At 39.4% G+C, this 12,052-nt stretch overlaps 1 protein-coding gene across 5 annotated transcripts in view; it reads left to right on the top strand.

Annotated features, from left to right (window-relative positions):
• Positions 1-12,052, top strand: part of FGD5 (FYVE, RhoGEF and PH domain containing 5) — a 177,627-nt gene that overhangs the window by 142,417 nt on the left and 23,158 nt on the right. For all 5 annotated transcript variants that reach the window (XM_060766238.2, XM_067463499.1, XM_060766237.2 and 2 more), the window contains exons 11-12: positions 6,410-6,481; positions 8,328-8,396. In XM_060766238.2, the coding sequence (XP_060622221.2) occupies positions 6,410-6,481; positions 8,328-8,396 (141 nt within the window). The remainder of the gene's footprint in view (positions 1-6,409; positions 6,482-8,327; positions 8,397-12,052) is intronic.

Below are 12,052 nucleotides of genomic sequence, written 5' to 3'. Positions count from 1 at the left end.
GCGGAGATTAGAGAAATAATTCTATCAAATGACTAAGTTAAAACTGTTTGAATACATATTTAAAATGCAATTGTAAAAGAAGAGATAAAAGCACAATGTATACATGTGAATACATCTTCAAGTTGCCTGTCAACTTATGGTAACCCTTTGAATTTGGTTAAGGGAAACTTGGTAATAACCATTTGGCCCTTTGCCCTGTATTATGTCTTGCATTTAAATCCTCTCTCCCCAAAGCATTTATGAGGTATTTGTTTTTTCCACCTCTATACTAATAGTATCTTTGTTTCAGTTTTATGATAATAGTATAGGGAAAATAGTTAAAGAGTACAAACTATGTGCACTTGGAACAAACTGGGGTTTGTGCAATAGCTGTTTTTTTTTTAAAGAAAAACTTTTAAGAAGATGTGAACATAACACACATTAAATTAAAAGTCTTGGTATAGGGTAAAATCTCGCCCTTTATTTGTCATTCCTCTATCTATTGTACAAAAAGAAGCAACAGTGTCTGATGAGAATCCTGCTCCAGATTTTAGTCTGAACTTTAAAGGAGCTATTCAAGTTCTATATCTATTTGGGGGATAGCATTCAACACCTTTGATAGTTGCTTTAAAATTCAGACTAAACCCTAAAGCAAAATTATGACTCTACTGAGCACAAATCTGCTGTATTGCTAAGTAGCTAGTAAACAGAAGCTAATGTCAGGAGCAGAAGGAATGATCCCCGACACACATACATTTTACCTTTTGTTGTATCTGAGAGTTGAATTGATGTTTAGGTTCCTATTTGGTAACATTCATTTCCCTACAACTTAAGATACTGATGAAATTCTTGCAAGAGCTTATAGATGAGTATAATCAAAGAGCATTCTGAACTCCACCAATGATGGAATTGAACGAAGCCTTACACACAGAACTTCCATGACCAACAGAAAATACTGGAAGGGTTTGGTTGGCATTGACCTTGAGTTCTGGAGTAGTAGTTCGCTTACATCCAGAGAGCACTATGGACTCAAACAATGATGGATCTGAACCAAACTTGGCACACAGACCCAAGGTGGCCAACTGTGAATACAGGTGGGGAGTGGGGGTGTTTGACCTTGGCAAATAGAAGTTATAGTTCACTCGCATCCAAAGAGCATTGAACCCAGCTGATGACGGATCGGGACCAAACTTGGCACACAGACCCAACATAGCCAACTGTGAATACTGGTGGAATTTGAGGAAAATGGACCCATGATTTTGAGAGTTATAGTTCACCCGCATTTTCTAATGGGAATATTATTTAAAAACAGAAGGAAAGGCTGTCTTTTTTCTAATAAATAGCATTACAAATTACCTAAGCTGCTTTTCCTGCTCCTCCTCCTCCTGATGTTTCTGGGCCACTCTCAGTCCCACATCACGTGGGTGCTTGTCCCCCTGCCTTGAAGGGAATGGCTGGCCTGAGCCTCCTTCCAACCTTGTGCATTTTCTCTCACTCACATACCACGCTGCCATGTGCCAAACATGCCTGCTATCCTCTCCCCACTTGAAGTATCAGAAGCAGCCCTCCCCTTGGCTGAGAGGCTGGCAAATCACAGTGGAGGAGGGCCTTTGTTGGGAGTGTTCACAGACTGTTTCCAAAAAATGAAGAGAAGGAGCGGCAGGGAGATCTTCAGCCTTTTCTGCCAAAGGGGTTCTTAAAACCATCCTAAGACCATTAGAAATATGTGTTTTCTGATGGTCTTTGATTACCCCCCTGGAATGCCCTCGTGACTCCCCAGGGGTCCCAACCCACAGGTTAAGAAACGCTGACCTAGAGATTCCTAGTTTTTCCACTTTCACAGGGGTTCTGCAGTCCTGACCCCAGTGGATTTATAGGACCAACTGTAGTTCTCAAACTCTGGTTTTCCATGTGTCTTGGGCATAAACTCCCAGGAATCCCAGCCAGCAAGTTCAAGTCCAAAGAACAAGAAGGACCAATGTTTGAGAACCACTGCTGTAGGCAGTGGTCCTTATACAGTAATTCCATGTTTTTCAAATGATCTTCCAGATGTTCATGAAAGACAAACACAAACTTTTCAACTCAGGCTTTCTGTCAGGAAAACAGTGTGTGTCAGAAGTCCCTGGGGGGCTACATGGTAGAAGCTGTCTTACTAATTTACCTGTTCCTATGTATAGCTGGGGATTTTCTGTCAAGGATTTTGTTCTTTTAAAAATGAAAGTCTCTGGGAAGCATAGCATGCCAAGAGTCAGCAAAGCAGATTCACCCAACTGTGTCTTCCTGGTGGTTAGATATGGCTCACCTTTTCTCAGTTATAATTTAGGATTTTCAGGACTGTGAAGAGGAGACAAACCTTTTAAAAGGGAAAGCCATGCACTTTGTCCAGATGGAAATTCAAAACAGCTGCTTAAAACAGAGCCAAGAATGTCCTACGCTTCCACACAGCTGGGAACCTCTGGTTGTGGAATTTTAAATGCATGCTTCTGAAACATGTGCCAAAACAAAGGGCAGCCAGGGTTTTCTTGATCACTTCCACTGCCCATGTTTCAGTAATGTATTCCCTCTGAACAAAAGAGAAAAACTGTAGAGTCTGTAGGCGCTTGCCCACTGCTAAAGGGATGGCAGGATTCCCATCCCATTAAATTGGGAGAAAAGTGCTTCTGCAGGGCTGAATACATTTCCACCTGTGGGCTTTTTTTTTTTTTTGCTTTGCTTTTTTCTGATTTTGTTGTGATGCCATTAACACAGGGGGAGGAAACTGTGGTCCTTTAGTTCACTTCTTAAGCTGTGGCTCCCAACCTCAAATGGGGTCCCTTAACTTCATTTTGGGGGGTCTTAAGAAATTAGGCAACAGCAAAAGGTTTCTGGATGTCTTGCATTTGCACAGCAATGTGCCGTGTTTACAGAAAGTGCTTCAGCTACACTCCACAAAAAGGAGAATTAGCCTATTTAGCAAGCCTTGCAAATGCTGGTTTGTTATCAGTAAATGTTTGATTTTTATATCTATTTTGTATACCTGGGGTCACATAAACATTTCTCAACTGGAGAGGAGTCTAGATGGGGAAAAAGTTTTTAAAGCCCTGCTCTAGATGATGTTGGCATATAGCCCTTACCAGACCTAGCCAGCATTGCCAAAGGTGGAGGAATTTGGGCAATGCAGTCTAAAATACGGTTTGACATAACTGCCCAATTCTGATTTAGCATAAGGATGACACATAGAAATGTCAAGAAAAACAGACAGCTAAGAGCCTCACTGTTTAACTTCTACGTAGTAAACAATAGTGAAAGGTGTTAATGGGGCGGGTGGAAAAATTCTTCTAAGGAGCCTCAGTCAACTAAGAGATGAGGTTCACACTTAATTTTGCAAGCAACAATGAATAAATATTTGGAAAATGTTATTATTTAAACCAGGCTTCCCCAATCTCGTGCCCTCCAGATATGTTAATGAACAGGTTCCACCATCCTCAAAAATATGTGTCTGTTAAACATAACTAGTTCTCCGGTTCTTTGTCACCCATATTATTGGAATCAAAAGAATCGTGACTGCACATAAGAAGGAGGAATACTACAGAATCTTCTAAAAGTGGAAACTGCTCTCTACTTGCCAGGAAAAAAAAGATGTTCCAATTGGAGTTCATTCTTGATGAGTGGTCCCTAGTGTTTCTGAAGAATAATACCAAAATCATGATTCAAACCAACACATTGTTTGAGATGTGAAAGCCCAGAAAAAAATCTTTTTCCTCCCATGTTCTTTTAAAAATGCTCAAGGACATTTTAGGGTCACCAACAAAATGTCTGCCAAGGAATACTGGATTCTGTAAGCTATATTTAAGAGGGAAGAACTGGCAAAACCATCTCTGAGTTACCTAAGAAAAGTCTGTGAAATTGGTGGGGTCCTTGTGGTCTCATTCAAATCAACCACTCCATAATTCTATGAAAGGATTACTATTTTAATACAGCAAAAATGTTCATGTCATTTAATTAAACTAGCATTTTTTCCAATTAAGTACCAGACAAAAGAAGAGATGCATTTTAAGGAAATGCATCTTTTTTTAAACATTGCCCATTTGAGGGATATTGTATATAGGATTTCAATCAATCTTTATTACCATCCAAAGACCCAATTTGCTCAGCAAGGGAAGTGCACAGCAGATTCATAAACTGATTAGACCACTTGAAAATAAGACGGGTGTAATGCTAAATGCATATTAACAAGGGTAAAACACTGCAAATATATACAGGGTAAGTTTCAAGCTGGGTCTACTACAGGAAGTTGTCTTATCCTAGCTACCTCAGAGAGAAACTTGGCTACAACCAAGGCCACATGGGGGCCTAGTAAAACTTTTATATGAAATTGGGCTGATCTACCAGATAGGTTATTCAGTAGTGGGTTAATAATATGTAGCCAAGCCTGTTCGTAAAAACTGCAGGACAATGAGATGTGATACATACATTCAACATCCTGGTTATTACATGGGCAATGCCTTGCATTGTATGGGACTCCCGCAAATCTACATCAAAGCACTTCGGATGTGAACACATTGTACCTTGCCTTGGAGAATAAGCAAGTGATATTTGGCCACAGTCAAGTTCTTAAGATAATTTGTTTCATGGAGAAGCCCAGCATAGTGTATATTCAGGGCACTTGGGAACAAGAAACGTATGAGCGGGAACACAGTTCACAGAGAGTAATGTTCCACAGTCTTTGTTTAATATATTTCAGTGCCATGTCATAACCCAGATGCTATAGGAGGGATGAAAAAAGGTTTTTTAAGAGTTAAGCAGTAGCTAATGTAATCATACAGGGCTAGATAGTGAATCAGACATGAGCCCAGTCTAAAAACACTGACCTTAATCCAATATTTAAGGGCCCACCACCAAGCTCTTGTTGGCAGGGGCTTTCCCCATATTCTAACAGCAAGACACAGGATGGCACACATCTGGGGAACTCGAAGAGGGCCCCCAAGAACCGTGATTGCTACTGGTCCATTGTAGGTGTGAACCCACCAATCCATATGCTGGATGCATACAGCAACTGGGTAGCTGTCTTAGCATTAAAAACTTTAATAGCCGATGGTATATTGACCCCCTTCGGTAATGCTAAAACATAAAATGACTGATCTGCTTATTTGAGCTTTCCGGGAAAGAGAAGGTATGTGTGTGGACCGGGACGGAGTGTGGTGGAAAAGCAGCCCCAGATATTGAAAGCTTCTACATAGGACATTCATTTTGCTGGACAAGTCTCCAGTTTAAAATATACTTTCACTTGAGATTAATCTGTCATATCAATAAATGAGTAAATTCCATCCTAATAATTGATTGTGGGCAAAATTTAACTCCATCCATTTCCTTTCCAGCTCTCCTTCATAACTTGATCTTGTGCATATTCATTTGAAAATAAGTCTCTAGAGTAATACTTACTCCAGAGTAAGTCTGGGTATAGTTTGCAGCCTCAGCAGATTATCTGACCAATTAATGTTTTTCAGTGGTTATCAAAGCCAAAAACAGAGACACGAGGCCTAAGATGGCTTAGGAGATTGAAGTGAAGCTGTGAATGTAATGAGAGTAATTCATTAAAAACTCATCCCTTTCATATAAAAGTGCTATCCAACATTGTCACTTTAATGGGAACAAAGGTCTCATTAGATTCATTTTAGATACCACACTGTGGGAGATTACACAGCCTGCCTGTGCTCATTGATTGTGTCCAAGCTTTTCAATTCAGGTAAGCAGTTAATAGGGTCAGACTCTGACAATGAACTCTCTGATCTCTGCAAAAGAAGCACAATTTCATTATCTACTTAATACTTAACCTTGCTTGCAAAGATCACCAGTTACGTGGCCATTGCAACGGGATGTGAAAGTCACATATAAGTCTATCAAAGGAAATGTAGCATTAAAAGGAGATTTCTGTTCTCTTGTCACCCAAGCATTTGCAATTGCAGTGGCAAGAAAAAGAAAGCAGACAAAGCACATTATTTTAATGTTTTGTGTAGATTAATATAAATGTATAATTTGAAGGCTTTAGAAAATTTACTACAGATAATTTTTAAGACTATGTATATTATTATTATTATTATTATTATTATTATTATTATTATTTTAACTCCCATGGTTCTGTCTTATGGAACCTTGGGATTTGTAGTTAGGAGAATTATTTGGAATTCTGTGCTAGGCACTACTAGTCCCTGAGCTACAACTCCCAAGGTACCAAGATTTAAACAGATTTGATCTTTAGTTCTTTTCAAGTTTATCTTGGTACCTTCTAAAACCAAACTAAAAATTCCAGGATTCCATAGGATGGAGGCATGGCACTTAAATTAGTGTCAAACTGATACAATTGTACAACATGGATACACTCATAGATTTCAAATCTGGGGAATAAAACCTAAATGCTACATTCAATTTTTTGGTCTTTGTTCTCTTTTAGGAAAACTTGCAAAAGCTGGTACATATAGAGCATAGTGTCAAGGGGCAGAGCAACCTCCTCCAACCAGGAAGGGTGAGTTCCTCTTGTATGTTGTATTAGAATATGGTTCTCTTTTTTTCAAACCAGAAAGGCTCTTATGGCTTTCACAGTTGTATAATGGGGAAAATATAGAAAATCAGACCATTTTAATGATTTTGTATTTCCTCTTCATAAAAAAGGGGGAAGGGGAGGAAGAAGGAAGCCTTGCCACAAATATGTTGGCATGCATAATGTACATGCTTAATATGCCTGAGCAATACATGGGAACATTTTAATTTTACAGCCTTTTTTAAAAAAATGGCATTCATAACCTTTTGGAATACACCATTTTGGAGATCATACCTTTTTATAAAAGCACGACCTTTCAGAGAAGAGCAAAAAACCCTTTGGAGCAGAATCTTCTCTTATGATATACAACCAGATATAATTATGCAAGGCAGTGGTTTCAGTTGTTAGACTGAATAACCTGTTGTCTCTGATCTGTTAGGAATACAAGAGATTTCCCAGTGCATAAAACAGCAGTGCTTCAGAAGGTGTTTTTCAGTGACCAAATATATATATAGTGTAAAGGTAAAGGTTTCCCCTTGACATTAAATGTTGTCGAATCCGACTCGGGGGGTGAGGGGGAGTGCTCATCTCCATTTCTAAGCCGAAGAGACGACGTTGTCTGTAGATGCTTCCAAGGTCATGTGACTGGCATGACTGCATGGAGTGCTGTTACCTTCCTGCCAAAGTGGTACCTATTGATCTACTCATATTTGCATGTTTTGGAACTGCTAGGTTGGCAGAAGCTGGGGCTAACAGTGGGAGCTCATCCTGATCCCTAGATTCGAACGACCAACCTATTCTCCCATAAAACAACTTATTTTATTACATGCACTCAAGAGATAAAAATAAAGTAGACTTTGATTAAAAAAAATGTATTTGGTTTACTCACAACTTTCATGTGTTCAGCTTACACAGGGACAAAACTTATCAGTCCAGTGTCAGATATTTTTGAGATGGTTCCCTGTGCCAGCCAGCCTGGCCATCTCTCTTATAACAAAACAGCTATCAACAGGTCACACAGTCAAAAGGAGAGAGAGGGCATGTGGTCTGCAGTGTCTGTCTGCAGCTTGCTATCTGGGATGATCATGTCGTCTGCAGCCCCTCCTACAACTTCTCAGAAACCATAGAGTAAAGGAAACTGCATATCAGAACATACACACAAACGGAAACAACAGGACCATAGACAAACATTACTAGAGAAGGCTTGAAGAAGGTTATCATTTCCAACATTTTTGATGTAGAAATAAGAAAGTTTTTTTCTGCTAAGGACCATGTTTCCTTGAGGTAATCTGTTCTGGGCTGCCTGCTGGCTTTCTAAATTAGACTAGTGGCAGGTTAAAACTCCTTTTCAATCTTTTAATAGAATGTTTTCTCCTGTGTTTTCTCTCTGGTTTTATGATGTTCATGGGATTGTGTTTTATATTGTGGCATTACTTTTAATTCATCTAGGATTCATTTTTTAATGAAGGATAGTATATAAATATTCTAATAAGTAAAAAAAATGTGATAACATTTTATTGCTTTCTTTTCATGAAGAGCTTTGGCATTACGTGTTAGAATAAATACATAAAATTACTTCTCTTTATTTTCTTGTGCAGTTACCCTTTTGTTTTATGTGGTTTACCAAGTTGGTCAAGCAATTTACCACCATCACCAGTGCAATGCTGTTGCTGGCTTTCTTTTTACCAATTCTTTTACTTTGAAGGCAATTAAACTAGAATAGTTAGAAAGGCTGAATGGAGGAAAAGACTAAATTCACATGGCAAGCCATTAAATGAGAACAACAGTCTCCAATGACAAGATGCACTGATCTCTCTGTTTCCTTCCTCAGATGTTTCTCAAAGAAGGAACGTTGATGAAAGTGTCTGGGAGAAACAGACATCCTCGACATTTGTTCTTGGTAAGAAGAATAGGAGGAGTTGGGCTGCTCTCTTTCATTAAGAAGCCAGAAGTAAACAAGTAGGGATTGGTAGTCAAACGTTGCAATCCTAAATGTATTTACTAGGAGGAATATTGAATGCAGCAGGATTTATTTTCAGTATAATTGTACTTGGACTTGCACTGTAAAGTTGCTGTTCTGTAGTACTTACTTGGAAGCAATTCCTAAGAAACATATTAGGATTTAAGTAAACATGCCTCTACTCGTGAATTTATCACATGAAGGTGTTAAATTACAATTACAATTGAATAATAAGCATCTGTGACTCGGACTTATTAGATGATGTTGTCTCTCTCCCATTGTTTCATTGCATTTTCATTGTTATTTGTCTGCATGTTTTCATTAATGGGGAAAACTCACCAATGGCTCCAATTATTGCTGCTGTCCAGCTATGGTGCAATTGTTTCAGTTATAATGTCCTAGCAGTTATGTGATGTGAGTTGGCATGGATCTTCTCCCTCACTATCCCCATGCAGAGTTAGGCATAATCTCACTACTGGCAGTCCCCTGAGTTACAATCATCTGACTTGCACATGACTCATAGTTAAGAACGGAGGTGAGACAACAGGAAGTGAGAGAAATCTACCCCTAGGAAGGGAAATTCACTTCTGAAAGAGTTATCATGGAGAAAAGGTGTCTCCACCAATGCTTTATCACCAATCCTTGTTTCTAGAACATGTCACATTTTTCAAAATCCAATTATCTTAGGGTTGGAAAATGATGCAAAATCTTCTGAACAGCAGCACAGACAGCAAAACAAACACCACAGGAGTATTGACCCTTTCCTATGCTATGCAAAGGTGAAAAATACATATTTTGGCTGGAGTTACAGCTTTAAAATGTACCTGTTCCAACTTACATACAAATGGAACTTAAAAACAAACATACACAACTTAATGTATTGTCGAAGGCTTTCATGGCTGGAATCACTAGGTTCTTGTAGGTTTTTTCAGGCTATAGGGCCATGTTCTGGAGGCATTTCTCCTGACGTTTCACCTGCATCTATGGCATCTTGTTCATATCTTGGGGACTGCCTGTATTTATTAATGTCAATCCATATCTGGTGTCTGGACAAAGAGGCTGTCAAGGTGCATGGCAACAATATTGCCTTTACTTTGTTCCCTGGGTTTTATTTTATTTCAATTTGTTTTGTCCTAAGTACAAAATTGCACTGCCATGGCAGGTCACAATTACACAAATATGGTGGTGGACCTCTATTTGCTAAATATGTAATTGCAGCATCAGAAAAAGAAAAATTAAACAGTATGAGCACTATGTAGGACAGACATGGAAGACACGGTCTGGCAAAGCAATGTGGACTGCAGGAATGTGTGTCAGCAAAGTGGCCCCATAATACAATTGGCAATAAAGTGTGGAACTGATAGTTTCCATACCAGTATATTTCTGTTTGCTTAAAAAACATGACTGCTGCAAGACAGCAGGCTTGTGTGATAAAGTCCTTACACTTCATGCCGATTCATTGCCTTATAATTGTGATTCCACAATGAAGGTTCAATAGCAGTCACCATTTTGGTCTTTGGATAAAACCAGCAAACAGAGCTATGATATTTTCAGTTTTGTGTAATCTCTTAAAAATATACTTGCTTCTTTGCCGAGTTAGGCATAACCTCACTATTTATTTTAGTTGCCTAGACACACAAGTATACTTGGTTATGTATGACTTCCATTTGTTTGTTTTTTTGTTTTGTTTTTGTCGTGTCAGGAGAGACTTGAGAATCTGCAAGTCACTTCTGGTGTGAGAGAATTGGCCGTCTGCAAGGACGTTGTCCAGGGGATATCCGGATGATTTGATGTTTTATCATCCTTGTGGGAGGCTTCTCTCATGTCCCCGCATGAGGAGCTGGAGCTGGTAGAAGGAGCTCATCCACCTCTCCCCGGATTTGAACCCACTGCACCGACAGGGGCTAATGGCTGCTTCCATTATATGTGTGTGATTTTAATATAGAGAGGAAGATGAGTCATCTCCTAATTCCTGGAGAGATACTTCTCTGACCTCTGGGCCATATCCAGCCCATATAGATTCCCTATCTACCTTTCTTTTGTGAGGGGGATGCATCTTCAGAGGCCTCCTTCCCTCCCTCTAAGCCTTGATCCTGGAAGCTACTCTAAATTCCCAGCTACCTGGGAATTTTTTTCCTTTCCTATGTGGAAAAGGGAAAGGAGAAACAAATCTATACCTTGGCCCAAACTCCATCCAGTATTTAGAGAACCCAGTGATATGATGTCATGGCCAGAGCCACTGACTTGTCATCCAGCCTGTAGGTAGTTCCCTTTAGGCTAGAGCAGTGGTTCTCAACCTGGGGGTCCCCAGATGTTTCAGCCTTCAACTCCCAGAAATCCTAATAGCTGGTAAACTGGCTGGGATTTCTGGGAGTTGTAGGCCAAAACACCTGGGGAGCCACAGGTTGAGAACCACTGTGCTAGAGACTCCTAGTCTCCTTGCTCCTATGGCTCTTACCCTGAAGAATAAGACATACAAGGCATCTTGAATGCAGTCTTATTTTCAACCTTAGGTTTGTTTTGGCTTTGAGTTTGAAATATTAGGCTGTGATTGAGCTGGACCAAGGTTCAGCCTGCAACCCCCTCTTCTCCATAGTTAATTCCACAACATACAAAACTGTATACAGTATTTTCAGCTGTTTCCAATTACTGCCAGTGTGAGTTTCCTCCATCCATTCAGGGAGAGAGGAAGACAGTGGCATTCACCTTTCCCCTGCTGTGCCTTTCATAGCTCACAATTTCAGGTATCAGGATATTCACCTGCAATGCAGTTCTTGGAAGCTTTCATTCCCTTCCGGCTTCTTTGGTGAGAGAGAAAAGTGTCAACATTTCCCCATATCAATTATGTTTTTTACAGTTTATCCTTGCCATAAAAGCTGTGGAGAGGCAATCACTGTTGTAGCTGAAACAAAACATGCATTGAAATTGGAGTAAATTTACTATTCAAGGGCTGTGGAGCCGCCATTTCTGAAGAAAACATGAGCTCAGGCTGCTGTTGAAAGTTCTGCTATTCAGAATAAAACTGTCTCTTCACTGCAGGGAAGGAGAATAATAATAATCCCTTGGCAGCTGGAGTTGTTAGGAACGTGCTGTTTAATAGGCCCATGAATATACTGCCAGTGACTTTTTTTCCTGCTTCCCCATTAGAATTGAATGACATGGTGAGGCATGTATATTGTCATAAAAAGAATTTGAGTTAAAATGAAAGGTAACAATTTAGAATTAAAAAAATTAAAAGCAGAGCAACCTTTTACAATTATGGACTCTGCAGTCCATATCTGTAAAATGAAAGTTACTAGATAGTGAACATTAACATTAAGAAATGACAAATCTGGGTGGGAAAACAATTGACCTAAAATCATCACTAGCTTTGATAAGAATTTATTTATTTATTTATTATTTAAAACACTTATATTCTGCCCTTTTCACCCCGAAGGGGACTCAGAGTAGAGCACAACATATACATGGCAAACATTCAAGAATATCATGAACTGGGCAGTAACGCCTAATTAAACTAATTAGCACCCCAATAATAATAGGCATATGAGCAAAATGATTGGTAGAAAACCCAGAAAAGGGCCACAGCTTTATTCGTT

This window comes from Anolis sagrei, chromosome 2 (genome assembly GCF_037176765.1).
Source record: "Anolis sagrei isolate rAnoSag1 chromosome 2, rAnoSag1.mat, whole genome shotgun sequence".
Classification (NCBI taxonomy): Eukaryota; Metazoa; Chordata; class Lepidosauria; order Squamata; family Dactyloidae; genus Anolis; species Anolis sagrei.
The sequence above is the reverse complement of the archived record's forward strand: the minus strand, read 5'-3'. Positions and strand labels throughout refer to the sequence as shown.